This window comes from Saccostrea cucullata, unplaced genomic scaffold, assembly GCF_032062105.1.
Source record: "Saccostrea cucullata isolate Sc308-1 unplaced genomic scaffold, CSIRO_AGI_Scuc_v1 ctg1261, whole genome shotgun sequence".
Classification (NCBI taxonomy): domain Eukaryota; kingdom Metazoa; phylum Mollusca; class Bivalvia; order Ostreida; family Ostreidae; genus Saccostrea; species Saccostrea cuccullata.
Window position 1 is genome coordinate 83,283 of NW_026921650.1, and position 17,555 is coordinate 100,837.

Genomic DNA, 17,555 nt, shown 5'->3' on the forward strand with positions numbered 1-17,555 from the left:
TACCATTAGACTTGCATAAACTTAAAAGTATTTCATAATATATTGATTGATATTATGGTACATATCTGTCAACCATCATTAACTAAAATCAATTGAAAAAAATCAAAACTGTTATTCACCAGTGACCACATTGAATGAAGTCATTTTTGAAAACATTATAAATGACTGTTAAAGGTGCTTAAATTTCTAAAATTTAAAGTATTAGTTTTCCTGCTGCAATTATTGTTGCCATCCAGGAATAAAACTTCTAAAATAAATGCCACATTTCTTACAGAGTGAGAAGTACTGTGGGAGGAAAGTTGATGAATATGTAAACTTTACAAATAACACGGAGAAATGCATTTTCTTCAATAAAAGCAAAATAAAAAAAAGATTTGAGAATTACTAGAGTATATTTAGGGCTGTTAGATACCAGTCATCAGAAAATAAGACCTCTATAACTTAGTGTAAATGTTATTTTATTATTTTTTTTTTTAATTTATTTAACATATTGACTGCTTTAATTTGAAAATGAATACTAGTAACAGCAATTAGTTCATTGTTGTGCCAATTTGCTCCAAGAATTCCCAACCTTAAAAAACTGCATATTCTTTGAGGGTCATACTTTCTTATATGATTGCCGATATTTCTTAAAATAATCACTGGTTTTATATTTACAGGCTAATTGAATCTTCAATTTATACTCTTTTTAGTTAAAATCTGAAAAAAAATCCATTAACTTGAATCAGAATTCACTTAAACCTACATGAATATATCCCTTACTCAGATAAGTATACAATATGACTTTTCACAATATAACGGTATATATAACATTGACTTTTAATTGAGTTATTGTTTAAATTAATTTTTTTTTGCATAATATTAAACTAAAAAAATTGAATTTTTAAAGCAATTGATTTATTTTTTTTCATCAAAGTGCAATATTTTCTCTGAAAAAATATAGTTAAAATGCTAAAAAGTCATTTTAAAATAATTTTTTTGAAATTTTGGTTTCCATGGCAACATAAAATATTAGATTTTTTAAAAAAAATAGTTTAGATTAAAAAACACAACATTTGCTATATATTTGCCAAATTTCAAGCAAATTGGTTGTCAACAATTTTAGATATTCGCATTTTAGTACACCATTGTGATAATTTTGTTGATATTACAAAACAACTCAGTCCTGAGGTTACAGCGCACGTAAAACAAGTCAGCACACAAAGGGTTAATATCTCTTCGAAAAAATATGTTTATAAGCCTTTTAATGGCATGTGTGTCACAAAGGTTATTTTCAAATGTTGTTTTCAGAATTGTACATGTATGTTTGAATGAAGTACTATTTTTTTATTTATTTTTTAATGTAACCCCCATCCCAACCATTTTGGAATTCTCTCTATTCTCAGCTTTATATCATGTTGATGAAAATGAAATAAAAAATTACAAAATCCTGCGTACTGTTATTAATATGTGTCTTTTGACAAATATTTTACAAAATATATGAAAGAAATAAAAATAAATATGTTATACATGTAACTATGCTGTAATTTTCTTAAAATTCTTCTTTGTATTCATATATATCCCTTTATTAAGAATGCATTAAAAATTCCTTTTTTCCCAAGCATTATCTCTAAAGGTTAAAAAGCCCTATTGAATGGTGTGACTTGTTTTGTAAGATAATTATTAAAGCACCAGAAAGCTAAGTAGTTGCACATGAGTATTGGTGGACGAAAGTAAATACTGAATCTTGATTAAAATGTTTTGCCAAATTTTGTCAAATTGATCATACTAGTATTCTTTCAATTCAACATTTCAAATCTTTTAATGAAATCAAAATCAGTATAAATGACCATGATAATAATTAATGTACAGTCAAATATGAGGAATGTGGCAGATATAACAAACTAATATATCACAAATAAATAACAAAAAAGAATAAATTACATATGAGGCATTAATTAGCTTTTGAACATTTCTCATTAAACAGAGAGAATTATGCAGTATATACTGTAAACCTTGTCAATAAAGAATATTCTAGAATGCAAATATGTGGTAACTCATAACCTGAGTTGAATTAGGTTCCTGGTAATCTTTATACTAAGATTAAAATCTATGATTTTGTTTTGCTTACATTATTTAATTAGTCCGGAAATATAGAGAAAAATCTTAAATAACAAAAAGAACTCGATGAAATCTCAGGATATTTGAAAAAAATTCAAAAAATTACATACACTTAAAAAATTTGTTTTTCAAAATTTAAAATTTGCCTTGTCAAAGCTCTGCTAGATCTCCTTTGAATAATTTTCTCCAAAGATAAGTTGGAAATTTTAATTTAGATTTTATATTTGTTTAATTTTTCTTTTAAGTTTCCCTATAGTTATTTGTATACATGTAAAATGGACCTGCTGGTAAAAATCTGCATTCACATCTTAAGCCTTTTACATGTACATGGTGTAACTGCTGAAATATGTACAGAAATTAATGCCAATAATAATTTGATAACTTAAAATGTCTCAATATTTTGAATTTACATTTACATGTATTTTTAAAAAGGCTTAATGCTATCAATTACAAGTTAAGTGCAAAATTAAAGGGATATTATTGGGAATAACTAAAATAACTCTTATTAACGAGGCCCGATCTAGTTGAAAATTACGAAAACGGAATGATAAAAAAATTTAATTCTTGTAAATATATTTGTATGTTTTATTCTTAGAAAAATTAGAATGAAATTTTGTTACCTTGCCTTTATTGTAGTCAAATGGGGGCACTGTCAAGATATGGACCATTTGTCGTGTTTTTATACACAAATATTTACATTTGCAAATGTTTTCCTTTATATAACACTACTGAAGGCAAGCGTTTTTATAACTGTGTAAATACAGGTATGGGGTCAAGAGGTCATAGATGTGCGTTTGGATAAACGTTCGATGTAATTTCTCTGTGACGTCATAAAGGTCGACGCGCGTATAGTGGATTACATACATGCCGTTGGGTTTGAAAAATAAACGCATTTCACACGTTAAAAGTAACAATCAGGCAAATATAAAGTATGAATAAGTCATAAATGTAAATATAAGTAATCAGGTATCATTTTTTGAGTTTTATTGGGATGTAAAACGGGTTGGCACATGATCAAATCTTCCATAAAGCCCTTCGGGCTTTATGGGATTTGATCACGTGACCAACCCGTTTTACATCTCAATAAAACTCAAAAAATGATACCTTATTTCTTAATTACATACTAAAACTCTTCAATAAACAAAGAAATTTACAAATTAAAAAAAAATACATGATGAAATTCTTTGTTTTTCACATATATCATGCAATTTTCATTCTTCTTATAAAAAATGAAAAGAAAATTGGAGGTAGCCTTTATTGCAGTGAAAAGGGGGCATGTCAAAACACAAAATTTGGATTTATTCTATCCAACTACGTATTTTGTATGTCGCAATGGGTTTACATAACACCAACAAACGATTGTGATACTGTATTAGTTTCTAAAAAATAAATAATTCCTACATTATGAAATAATTTTCTCGCCATGCTTTATTTTTCTCTCAACACGCAACGTTGTTTTACGTGGAAAAAAGGGGTAGAGGGAGGAAGGGGGGGGGGGAGGCGACAAAATTGCGATTTTCACTAATATAATGTAATATATAGAAAAATAAAATATTTCGGGGGTTGCATTTAAATGATTTATAGACTTATTTTATTTTTTAAAAGTGAAGATAACCCATGCATATGTAAGCCCGCAATAAAAAAAATGTGTGTATCAACATGCACTTTAACATGTTCAAAGAGAAAGACTAAAATCGTTTACTTTTGGTTGCAGTGTTTGTTTTTTTAAACTCACAAATTGAAATAAAACAAGATAAAATTAATGAATCTGTACCAAAAAATTGACCCCTCAAAATTAATTAGGTTCCAAAGTTGTTTATTAATTTAAATATTTAAAAAATTAATAATCGAAATGGCAGCTTTCAATGCACAGTCTATAGAGCTACCAGGTAAGAAAGATCAGCGAAACATTTTAGCGCAATTTGACGTCATTTTAATTGTGACAGTATTGAGTTCAATTGTGACGGCAGTCAACGGTATTGTGACGTGCCTGAGTCGACGCTGCGTTAAAACGTATGCACAGATCAACTAGATCGGGCCTCGTTAAATCATCTTTCTTCTATCTTAAGTTGATGAAAGCTTAATAGATGCGAAATTAAGTTTGATCACAAGCATGCTACATGTAGGTACCAATTAAGATACAAACTACAGACAGTGTAAATACAAGTGTAATTAATATTAAGGAAAAATACCTTATATACCAATCTAATTTAACCCTAACCTTGCACAAAATTTATTTCTACTAAGTATTAGTAACTGAAAACAAAATAGGCTAGCTTACTAGTACATGTAAATTGCTTTTAAATATATTGCACAAGATAAGAGTATTAATTAATGCTTATATAGAAATGCATCAACCATTAAAAATAAAATAAATACTGCATGACATTACTATCAAGCAATAAATTATAATATATAATATGGAATTTTTATTTCTAAATTAGCATACTTAAATGTATTCTCATGTAGCCAGATGGAAAACCAAAGAGAAGTGAATTTCGTTGTGAATCTTACAACTTCGTTGTTCAAGTACGTCAAATTACATGGAAAATTACACAACATTTAAAATCCCTAGAAATTCAGTTCCTGTAAAGAACCAATCAAATGAAATTCTCTAATAAATTTTGTTCAATGTTTAGCCTACAAATGGACTGTTCAAGAATATCCCATTCATTTAACAAATTTTAATTTGCATTTAAAAGTGTGAAATAACATGCATTAATTAATTAAAATAAAATAAAACAAAATTTATATATACTTTGAAAATATGTGTAATTAGTCTAATCATCTGTTAATTGGGGTACCCTAGTATCACAGACTGCACAAAACTAAAAGCAATTACATAAAAAAAAATTGGTGTAAAGTCCTGATATGATCGTACATGTGTACATGGATCAATAAATGCTAAAATACTAAATATGTTTCAACTAATAAAGCAGTGCCCTAATTTCATAAGAATATAAACTGTGTGACACATTCTCTGTCTCCAATCTTGGCCTGCAGCTCTTGTTCAATGGCGTCAATAATTCTCCGCATTTTTCTCGTGGTGGTATTTGGGGTTATAATTTTTATTTTTGGAATTTGACTAATTTTCTCAGACTCCTTACTCAAGGCTGCATTCTCTTCCTCTAGGCCGTCTTTACCAAGCTGGTCATCCTCAGTATTGGAATTTACATTTTGTTCAGAGTTGACATTTTCTTCTAGTGGAAGGTCTGCATTTAAGATATTGTGAGTCTCCAAAATTCCGCAGGAAGCTAGAACCATGTCATCAAAATCTCGCGAGCTTCGGTCTTTAATGTCGATCTCACTGTCATCTCGGCTTCCATGCGAGCTGAGTCTAGACCGTCGTCCAGAGTTGTCACTCCTGTTTTTATGTTCCACTTTATCCTCAGCCTTCCCAGCATCCTCCTGGGGGTCCGTTTTTGTGTCTAGTTTTGGCAGAGTAAATTTAGGGAGCTTTATCCCAGAACTTAGATTTTTTGTGATGTTTGCAAAGTTCGGAAAGAGATTCTTCCTTTGTTGACCAGGACTGCTGACAGGTGATGACATCACAGGACTGACCGACCTTGGGCTATTTCTTGACCTTGACCTGGGTGTGTTTGACCCTGACAGTTTAGTCAATTCCCCAGCAGATACATCTCGCGGTACGTGTAAGTTACTCAGTGTTTTCTCCTGTTGTTCTATATAAATATTCTGAATGTCAGGATGTGGTTTTGTTTTCCTCCTGCAAAAATAAAATTTTATTTAGAGAAATCTGAGATACAACAGTACCCATGCATTAATAAGAATTCAAATTTTATGTCTCTCTTATATAATGCATCCATATAATATCTCAATCATTGAAGAGTCCACTTTATCAATGTTTTCTTTAGAACAAGTTTTGTTAAAATTTTTCATCTCTACAGTATAGCTATTCTTTGCAATTGTATTTCAAAAAATAAACTTAACGTGAACAAGAGGCCCATGGGCCACATCGCTCACCTGAGAAGCTTTGACCATTCTGTTCTTTACCAGATTTCCCCTTGTAATACATATTGTGACCACACCCTACCCACTGATCATAACTGAGATAATTTGAAATCTACACTACCCCAGGATGCTTCCACATAAGTTTCAGCTTTTTTGGCCCAGTGGTTCTTGAGAAGAAGATTATTAAAGATTTTTCCTATATATTTCAATTTAAAACTATGATTCCCTATTGTGGCCCCGCCCTACCCCCGGGGGTCATGATTTGAACAATTTAGAATCTACACTCCCCAAGGATGCTTCCACATAAGTTTTAGCTTTTCTGGCCCAGTGGTTCTTCAGAGAAGAAGGTTTTCAAAGATTTTTCCTATATATTTCTATGTAAAACTTTGATTCCCTATTGTGGCCCCGCCCTATCCCCGGGGGTCATGATTTGAACAATTTAAAATCTACACTACCCTAGGATGCTTCCACAAAAGTTTCATCTTTTCTGGCCCAGTGGTTCTTGAGAAGAAGATTTTCAAAGATTTTTCCTATATATTTCTATGTAAAACTTGGATTCCCTATTGTGGCCCCTCCCTAATCCCGGGGGTCATGATTTGAACAATTTAGAATCTATACTACCCCAGGATGCTTCCAAATAATTTTCATCTTTTCTAGCCCTGTGGTTCTTGAGAAGAAAATTTTCAAAGATTTTTCCTATATATTTCAATGTAAAACTTTGATTTCCTATCGTGGCCCCGTCCTACCCCCAGGGGTCATGATTTGAACAATTTAGAATCTACACTCCCCCAGGAGGCTTCCACATAAGTTTCATCTTTTCTGGCCCAGTGGTTCTTGAGAAGAAGATTTTAAAAAGATTTTTCCTATATATTTCTATGTAAAACTTTGATTCCTCATTGTGGCCCTGCCCTACCCCCAGGGGTCATGACTTGAACAGTTTAGAATTTACATTACCCCAGAGTGCTTTCACACAAGTTTCATCTTTTTTGGCCCAGTGGTTCTTGAGAAGAAGATTTTCAAAGATTTTTCCTATATATGTCTACGTAAAATGTGGATTCCCCATTGTGGCCCTGTCCTACCCCTGGGGGTCATGATTTGAACAAATTAGAATCTACACTACCCAAGGATACTTCCACATAAGTCTCATCTTTTCTGGCCCAGTGGTTCTTGAGAAGAAGATTTTCAAAGATTTTTCCTATATATTTCTATGTAAAACTTGGATTCCCCATTGTGGCCCCGCCCAACCCCCTGGGTCATGATTTGAACAATTTAGAATCTACACTACCCCAGGTTGCTTCCACATAAGTTTTAGCTTTTCTGGCCCAGTGGTTCTTGAGAAGAAGATTTTTAATATTTCCATTTCCAATTGTTTTCTCTATGATAAACAGTACAAAAGTGAATCACGTTAATTTCATGGTAATACCCTGTGGTATGTATATTTCTCTATTACTGAAAGGTCAGGTGTCAACCTGCATGCATATCACTGGCGTATAAATATACTAAAGAAAAAATAGATGTTTTGTTTAATTGTTTACTAAGTAATTTGATATGATATATCTTTTTAACAAACAAAATAAATAATGAATTATCTTCGGCTCGAAAGCAAGTCACTAGCGCAACGCTGTCCACTATCACCGAGGCCTCGCGAGACCGAGAACTCCACTTCCTGGTAAACAGCCACGTGGAGAAATTGACATTGCCACATGGATCTGCACGTATTCATCATCTGATACAGACATCGTCCCTTAGTCATTACCACCTAACTTCTTACGCAACTCAACTTCTTCTGTTATTTTAACATCCATACAAATCGGTTTCCTGACCATGCTGACCAACTCCCATTTCATCAACTGCAACATTGCATTCAATATGGCGGCGGAGAAGTGACATAGTGCCTATATATGTTCGTGCTTCCGACAACCTAAATCTAGGTCACATATATAATTAAAGTTAACAACATTACTTTGATCATAATTTAAAATTCTTTTGTTGTTTATTTTATAAATGTTGATATTTGACTACGGTAACTAAATAATCAATAAATTTGTTTTGTGTTTTTTTGGACTATTTTTTTTATAGTAAAATTTGACGTCATGGGGCCTTGTGCATTTCAAATCTACTCAATTAGACGGTATTTCAATTTATTTTAAGATGGTTATTTCAGGTAAAAATGGAAATATAAGGAATCACTGTCTTAAGTTTTGAGAGTATGCCAGGGACATCAACAATAGTGGGAAACATGGAATAATTTTAGCATAACGGGCTTCGCCCATTATGCAAATTATCCCATGTTTCCCACTATTGTTCATGCCCTGGCATACTCTCAAAACTAGACAGTGATTCCTTAAATGACCCTACCTTATATTTCTCTTTTCTTGATTATCTCCCCTTATGAGGGGAATTGGTCCTTCCTTTTAACAATTTAAATTTCCCTTTACCCAAGGATGCTTTGTATCAAGTTTGGTCAAAATTGGCCTAGTGGTTCTTGAGAAGAAGTCAAAAATGTGAAAAGTTTACAGACAGACAGACAGACGGACAGACGGATGGACGGACGACGGACAAAATGTGATCAGAAAAGCTCACTTGAGCCTTTGGCTCAGGTGAGTTAATAAAAAATCAAAAGCCTGAAAGGCTTCAATGGCGTCGAACAAGAAAAACAATTTCAAAAGATCTGCAAATAGGTCAAGTGAGTGACTCCAGTAACATAATAAAATTAAAAAAATAGTCTTAACACAAATACAGTATAGGGCCTGATAGCCTTGTGTCCTGGTCCGAATGAGTCAGGGTTCGAATTGACCAGACATCGTCAGAAATGTCCATCCTCTCTATATCAATCTAATTTCTTTTCAGTCAATGAAGGGTTTCATAAATTATTTTAATTAATTGCCATTGTCAGAGTGTTGTTCTGTTGTATAGTGATTGCATCTTAACTACAACCATGACTCTAATGTTACAAGTACGATCGACTTACGATAAGGCGCGGTAAACAAATGGAGGAATTAATAGATAAATACAGTAATACTGGTATTACTGGTCAATATCGTAGGTTGTTCGGCTAAAATTGGATTGAAGATCGTAAAAGTAAAGCTAAGATTAAGAAATTCAATCTTTATAGTCTTGTTGTATTCGTGTTTATTTTGTAATTATTTTACCGTATTTAAGATTGTTTGTATTACAGTAATCGGTCCCAAATGTGATTCATGTCATTGGACGCACCCTCTCAGTAGAAATTCATCCGCAACAACCATAACGTTTTTCTTGCGTAAAAATTAAACATAATATCGTTGTTTTGTAGTAGTATTAATTGAAGATACAATTGATTTAATTTTATATTCAAGCTATTATTCATTGTGAACGTTTTAAAAGAAATTGGTTCACAGCTGTTGCTATTTTCTATTGCGGATGCATCCACTGACACGTGCGGTCGCGTAAACCTGACTGATCGCTAGATGACGATCGGGCAAGCCCGACGCCATAAAAAGTACACATAAGCTGGTATCCGTTTTACTGACCTATCCAACTTGGTTTTGGTTTCCAGCTCCAGTTTCAGTGACAGAATTTCTTGGGCGGCCGCAAAGGCCTGATGTATTGCCTTCAGACTTTCTACAATTCAATTACAGTTATGATAAATGATTGCACAAACCAAAATCTAGAGTTAAAATTTCTTGGTCTCGTTCAGTTGTTGAACTTTTTTATGCCTTTTCTATCTTTATAATCATGTGTACCTCTAGCATCTTCCGTATTTTTAACAACGATGATCATGTTGTTGAAGAGTCTTGTACGAGGAATCCTGAACGTGTGGAAGAAGCCCTCCTCTGCATAGTGCTGGTAATGAATCCGCAGACACACAAACTTTGACTTGAAAATGGAAGGCTCAGCACCTATGCAAAAGGAAAATCAAATCTCCCAAAAAAGAAAATTATGCAGTCACCACTGTTTTAGACATTGCATGATGCAGCAATGTCTTTCCCTGCTTTATTCCATTGTTAACCAAAACTTTTAGAAATCTCTTTGTATTTTATTCAATACACATTTTTTAACTTGCTTTAAAACAATCTACTTGTTCTTTTTTTTATTATTAATGATTACATTAAAATTTTTGCCTGTGTGCTATATATTTTAATGTATTGACTGACCTATTTCCATTTTGACGATGTCTTCGAGGAATATCCTCTGGTACTGGACGATCTGTTCCTCTTCATCATCATACCAGGCTACGTACACTGACCTCTGACTAAGGAGCAGGATAATGTCCATGTCTAATCGATCCTCATCCCCAGTCCTACAAATAAAAAACACCAAACAATGAGGAGCAGGATAATGTCCATGTCTAATATGTCCTCATCACCTGTCCTACATTCAGAAAACAAAACAATGAGAAGGATAATGTCCTGTTCTACAAACAGAAAACAAAACAATGTCAGAGGAGCTGGATAGTGTCCATATCTAGACAGTTCTCATCTCCTGTCCTACAAAAATAAAATGAGGAACAGGATAATTTCTTACAAACAGAAAACAAAACAATGTGGAGCAGAAGAATGTCTGTGTCTAGACAGTCCTCATCTACTGACCTACAAACAGAATTAAAACAAAACAATGAGGAGCAAGATAATGTCCATATCTAATCTGTCCTCATCTCCTTCCTACAAAAATAAAATGATGAACAGGATAATGTCTTACAAACAGAACACAATACGATGAGGAGCAGGACATTGTCCATATCTAGACAGTTCTCATCTCCTGTCCATAAAATTAAAAAACAAAACAGTAAAGAAGAGGATTTGGTGAAAAGGAGAGTGTTGTGCATGAATGTCTTAATGGTCCTCATCTGTCATGATAAAAACAAAACACAAAACTTGGCTAAGAAGCATGGTGATTTCTACTTTTACTTTCTCTTCATCTTCATTCCTACAGATGGAACATACGTTAAGACGTCACAAATACTGTAGATCACTAAATTTTCGTGAAACCAATTATTTTCACGAGATACTCTTTGACCCTTATGATAAGCGAGATAAAATTTTCACGAATACTATATTATACATGAATAAAAAAAGACTTACAGTAGTCCCAAAAGTCAAGGGGATGAAACTAGCTTTATACATTGTAGTATTTACACAGATTATACAATAATTGATACCTAGAAATACTTAAAGAATAAGACATAACTTGCTTTTAAAATGTAATAAACAATTTGTATTTTTAGTATTATTTCAAAGTTGCTCCCCTTTCACTGGCAATTTTTTCCCTGGATATATATGTATGCTACATGTATATGATGGAGTGGAAAATAGAGACTTTGACTTTAATGTTAAATCAATGACCTATCTTCAAGAAGTGTGAAAAGATCAACAATTCATCAACATATAAAATTATCAAGAAAAAATTTTTTCTCATTCATCAAAATAACATTTTTCACATTCTTGATTCAAATTATCAGTTTATGAGAATTCTTTGTTATATTAATTGATGAAATATTGTAACCCCTGCTTCTCTGAAAATATACTAAAAATATAAAAATACTGTATTTATATAATATTTACTTCCTCCTTTTTCACAAGTTTTTGCTTCAGTTGATGAACATCTGACCTTAACTTAGGCCCTTCCTATTCATATCATGGTGTGTGTTATTCACATACTTGTGTCTCCCTATTCAGAAATTAGCCCTCCCCCTTTTCACTGAGTTTTGTAAAACATACAAGCATTGATGAGGATTCCAACCACCTCCCTCCAATTTCAAGTTCTGTAAAACATATTAAATATGTGCCCCCCACTAATACACATGTATCAAATTTTGCACTACACGTACTTATATTGTGGGTCCGACTGATTGATCCCCCTCCCTTCCAAATTTATGGCCTATGGTCCAATCAACAACTTGCACTCCGTTTCCAACAGATAGACTGTTTCTCTCTACCCCAGTCAACAACTGTATACTGTTGATAAACATTGATATCCAGGCCCCCTCAAAGTTCTGTGACACATACTGTGGGTTGACCTGCATTGACTGAAACCCCCCCCCCCCTCTGTTCTGTAATACATACTGTGGGTCTGAGTTAATGAGACCCCCCCCCACCCCCACAGTACACTGTTCTATAATACATATTGTGTGTCTGAGTTGATGAGACCCCCCCCACCAAAAAAAAGTACACTGTTCTATAATACATACATACATACATACTGTGGGTCTGAGTTGATGAGACACCCCCCCCCCCACAGTACACTGTTCTATAATGCATACATACATACATACTGTGGGTCTGAGTTGATGAGACCCCCCCACAGTACACTGTTCTACAATACATACTATGTGTCTAAGTTGATGAGACCCCCCCCCCCCACAGTAAACTGTTCTGTAATACATACTCTGGGTCTGAGTTGATGAGACCCCCCCACAGTTCACTGTTCTATAATACATACTTTGTGTCTGAGTTGATGAGACCCCCCCCCCCACAGTTCACTATTCCATAATACATACTGTGGGTCTGAGTTGATGAGACCCCCCCCCCCACAGTTCACTGTTTTATAACACATACTGTGGGTCAGTATTGATTGAATCCCCTATACACTGTTCTGTACTACTTACTGTGGGTCAGCGTTGATGAGACTCCAGCCCCCCATACACTGTTCCGGTTCAATGATCAGCATCTTCTTGGCGTCCTCAATCAGCATTTTGAGATTCTCCTCCTTCTCTAGGAGTTCGTTAGAGTCCTCCTCCTCCTCCTCATCGCCCTCTGAGGAGTCCAGCTTGTCCGAGGACAACATCATGGCATCCGTGAGGACCAGCTGACCCAGCATCAGGTCAATGGTTGCCTGGCGATAGCTGTCACGGAAACGTAGGTAGTACCTAGAAGATTGTGGAAGATTATATGAAAAAATCATGTGCATCTGAAAATGATTTTATGGAAAAAAACATAGGTAATCAAAGATTACAAAGCTCACCTCGACAAATGTTATCAGTTTAAGTAATGCAAATCTCACATCATATTTTCTTAATATTTAGTATTCATCCCAACAACAATATTCTTGCAAGTTGTGTTTAACCCCTTACATGGCATATACACATTTCTAAGCCTGTAGCGTGAAAAATATGTATATGTATAGTGTAAACAAATATTCATAACTGTTAATACTGCATATATCAAGGTCTTCAAGTTCATTCGGATTGATCTGTTCCCAAAACTTTAACCAAGTCTCTTGTATGGAATATATAGGTCAGATCCAGCATCCGAAGCAAGTCATATAGTGTCCATCCTTAGATACATCATCCATGCAAGTTTGGTTAAGCTAGGGCTTATAGTTACTTGGGAATGAAAATGTAGGTCAGATCCACTGCATCCGAAGAAAGTCTGGTAGTGTCCATCCCTAGATACATCATCCATGCAAGTTTAGTTTAGCTAGGGCTTATAGATACTTGGGAATGTAAATAAAGGTCAGGTCCAGAATCCGAAGCTAGTCTGGTAATGTCCATCCCTAGATGCATCATCCATGCAAGTTTGGTCCAAATAGGGCTTATAGTTACTTGGGAATGAAAATGTAGGTCAGATCCAGCATCCGAAGCAAGTCTGGTAGTGTACATCCCTAGATGCATCATCCATGCATGTTTGGTCCAAATAGGGCTTATAGTTCCTGTGGAATGGACCTGCTCCAAAAACTTTAACCTGGTCACTCATCTGGAAAATGTAGGTCAGATCCAGCATCCGAAGCAAGTTTGGTAGTGTACATCCCTAGATGCATCATCCATGCAAGTTTGGTTCGAGTAGGGCTTATAGTTCCTTGGGAATGGACCTGCTCCAAAAACTTTAACCTGGTCACTCATCTGGAAAATGTAGGTCATATCCAGCATCTGAAGCAAGTTTGGTAGTGTACATCCCTAGATGCATCATCCATGCAAGTTTGGTTCGAGTAGGGCTTATAGTTCCTTGGGAATGGACCTGCTCCAAAAACTTTAACCTGGTCACTCATCTGGAAAATGTAGGTCATATCCAGCATCCGAAGCAAGTTTGGTAGTGTACATCCCTAGATGCATCATCCATGCAAGTTTGGTCTGGGTAGGGCTTATAATTCCTTGGGAATGGACCTGCTCCAAAAACTTTAACCTGCTCCAAAAAACTTTAACCTGGTCACTCATCTGGAAAATGTAGGTCAGATCTAGCATCCGAAGCAAGTCTTGTAGTGTACATCCCTAGTTGCATCATCCATGCAAGTTTGGTTCAGGTAGGGCTTATAGTTACTTGGGAATGGACTTGCTCCTAAAACTTTAACCTGGGACGCCGACGCCAACGCAGGGGGTATAGCATAAGCTCATCTCGACTTCGTCGAGGTGAGCTAATAAGTTAATGGATTTTGATTTATAAACATTTAAACCAAATTTCATGATTTGAGATTATAGGATAGACTTTTAACATGATCTCAAAATGTGCTCATTCAGAATTTGGATTGTTTTTATAAACAACTCAAAAAGTGCTCATTCAGAGAAAGGTTTTAGATTGTTTTCTTTAAAAAAATCATCTCAAAAAATACTCACTAAGAAAAAGATTTTAGATTGTTTTATAATATCGAAGTTTTTTTTCAAACCTGAATGACATACATTTATTTAATAAGAATGAAGTGAACACATCATATTTATATCATTGAGAATACATGTATAAAGACAAATGAAGGTTAGTTATGTGATCAAATCCCATTAAGCATAATGGGCTTTTTGGCACATTTGATCCTGTACCATCCAGGGTCTATATCCTGATAGATATATTTCAGAATGATAGTATATACTATTTACATTTTTGACAGTGTTGCAATGAATACAAAAGCAGCATTAACATTCTTCATAAAAATATGGGTAGAACATTAATGGATTTCAACTACCGGTAAACGTAAAAAAAAAGTTTATACAATTCATGGAGTGTCCTCTTAGCACAATTATGAAATCTGAATTAATTATTTGCCTTTTTTAACTCTCAAATATGTAAACTAGTTTTAAGACCATTAGAATTGTATGACAAGTACATGTACCAGACAGTGAATTTCTGTGAAAAAAATATTGAGATTTTTAAAATGCCCATAAAATATCATTCCTTGTGGACATACCCTTATAACTTCATTCATTTCTTGAAAAGTTCTTTCCAAACAATTGGCTTTACAAGTAATTCATACCATTGTTTTAAAAAGAAAGGTAAAAAAAAACAATTTGAAACTTCAGTAAACAAGCTTTTGTGAAGAATCGAAGGTACCAAAAAAGTAAAACAACACATTCGAATCCATTTGATCAATAGTACTATAATTATCATGCATCTAAGATGCACACCATCTTGTGGCTGAGTTCTATACCTGTTAGCAGAATTAACACCATCCTTCATCATGCCTGTAATTTTTCGTTCCCCTGTCCTAGTATAATCTCCCTGCATTAGAGAAAAAGAATCATGCTTAGAAAGTTCATGCAAATAGGAATTAAACTTTTAAAAAAGGTTTGGAAACTAGAAACAGTGAATGAAAGGCAAATCTTCTACCTATCTGAAAAAGAGAACTTTGATGGTGCATTTTGATTGAAAAAGAAAAGTTGTAGTAAGAAACATATGCCAAAATGAGAATATCATCTATTCAGAATGTAAATAAAAGATCAAACTAAAGCATTTCTAGCTACACTCAATCCACTGTAATATTACAGTAAAAGCACATTATGTATATGACGATGCTTTCATTTCAGAAGTACATGTAAACAACAATGGAAGAAGAAGGCAGCTTTGTTGAACACCTCTTTATAGACCAAAAGAAGGTGAGCTTGGTATCTATAAACCTTACCATATTTTTTTCTAATGCAGAGTATAATAACGTACTTTTCAATATCTGCATGAGCAAAGAATGGTCTTTAAATTACATATTCATACTTTTCAGAAATTTAATGAAACATCTTACTCATGGTAGTTATTCAATGCTGGTCCAATATTAATAAGTAACCATACACAGATAACTAGTTATTTTTATCAAAAATGTATTGTTTTTTGAAAAACCATGCATTTTCCCTTCCTTTTCTGATAAAAGTGTTAAGAGTCCTTTACAAATTTTACCTTTAAAGCTGCTGTTCCAGCATATTGCCTGCTAATGGCATCACCATTGTTGGCCCAGAGGACCTGGAAAATCCTCTTACAGTTTGTGGGGAGTGTCTCATCAGGGGGGAGGATACCAAGTTTTCTCAGCTGATAAAAGCATAGACTGATGGTATCATTCATAGTTTAATGAAATTAAAATCCAACGCTTAAAAATATTTGAAAATTATAAGATGCAATGGATTTAGAATGTTTGCGTACTTGTGTTTCCATGACGATTCTAGCTATGGCGGTCTGACTGACGTTTGTTCTATCCAGACAGTCTACACAGTTGACTCTGAACACCCCTCTTTGTTCACATATTGCGCTGTCCTTGTTCAACCTTCAAAAGACCACAGAACACTACTGAACTGAATGTCCAAGTTTACATGTACCAGTTTTTCAGTTCTCACAACTCGAAAATGTAATTTATACAGATATAATTTGCAAAATCAAGTTCAAACTCACAAATTTTCATTTAATCCAGATTTTTTTTTCACATAACATAAAGCTATAAGAGATTATGAAAATAAATAAGGGAACTCACCAGCAGTATCTCATGAGTTTAAGCATGTCCGTGACCCCATCAGTCAGAATGGACACATTCTCAAACTTCATACCACGACTGAAAATACACATATTTAAAGTTCTTTTTAAGTTTACATTTTTTTTCATATTTATTAAGTTGTGTGAACAATTGTATTTAACTAAGAGATGTTCGTAAACCCGACTTATGCCCCCTCCCCCAAATAATTGGAATTTTTCTCTAAGTCCAAACCACATAACTCTGTCAAAAAAGGGCTCGATTGTACCCAAAACAGATCTTGACCTAAATATACTTAAAATATTTAGATCCACTGAATATTTTCTCCTTCATTTCTTAAGAAAACCCATTGCGTTAATCACTGCATGAACTACATTAGGCATGACGCCTGTACCGATTTCTTGATCAGTGGCTGTTCCATCAATGAAACGTATAAAGACGTTCGCATCATTAATACAATAATTAATCTTTTTAATCCTACCTTAAATGATTATTTAAACAGATATAAATATAAACAATAAAATGTCTTTCTTTGTTTGTTATTACTGGAATTAACGGTCGCAGCTATTGCAGAAAAAATACATAACCCGCGTAAGCGTTAATTCCAGTAATAACACACAAAGACAGCATTTTATTGTTTAAATAAATCTTTATAGTACTGAATTTCATTTTAGTACAGTGTGTCACTACAGTGTATGTGCAACCTCTACAAAGAAATTTTAAATTGGAATTTTTCTAAGTCCAAGGGGCATAACTCTGTCCAAAATGGCTTAATCGTACTACAAACAAATCTTGACCAAGATATTCTTATTAAAATCTGTATACCAAATTTCATTTCAATATATGCAACCTCTGCA

General features: G+C 34.0%; 1 protein-coding gene across 1 annotated transcript; it reads right to left on the reverse strand.

Annotated features, from left to right (window-relative positions):
• Positions 1-3,220: 3,220 nt before the first annotated feature.
• On the reverse strand, positions 3,221-16,774 carry LOC134260501 (phosphatidylinositide phosphatase SAC2-like). The gene is made up of 9 exons (XM_062743054.1): positions 16,702-16,774; positions 16,377-16,497; positions 16,137-16,265; positions 15,400-15,470; positions 12,656-12,916; positions 10,206-10,351; positions 9,795-9,950; positions 9,582-9,672; positions 3,221-5,824 (listed from the first exon to the last, which is right to left on the reverse strand). The coding sequence occupies exons 1-9, from the start codon at positions 16,770-16,772 to the stop codon at positions 5,050-5,052; spliced, it is 1,821 nt and encodes a 606-aa protein (XP_062599038.1). The 5' UTR covers positions 16,773-16,774; the 3' UTR covers positions 3,221-5,049.
• Positions 16,775-17,555: the final 781 nt, after the last annotated feature.

What these genes read in the sequence shown, in the direction of transcription:
- LOC134260501 (XM_062743054.1), bottom strand. Translation starts at nt 16,772, where the DNA reads ATGAAGTTTGAGAATGTGTCCATTCTGACTGATGGGGTCACGGACATG. An exon ending in GGTGTTAATTCTGCTAACAG is followed by an intron (nt 12,917 to 15,399) that starts GTATAGAACTCA and finishes ACAATCTTCTAG; the next exon opens with GTACTACCTACGTTTCCGTG. An exon ending in ACCAAAACCAAGTTGGATAG is followed by an intron (nt 5,825 to 9,581) that starts GTCAGTAAAACG and finishes TTATTTTTGCAG; the next exon opens with GAGGAAAACAAAACCACATC.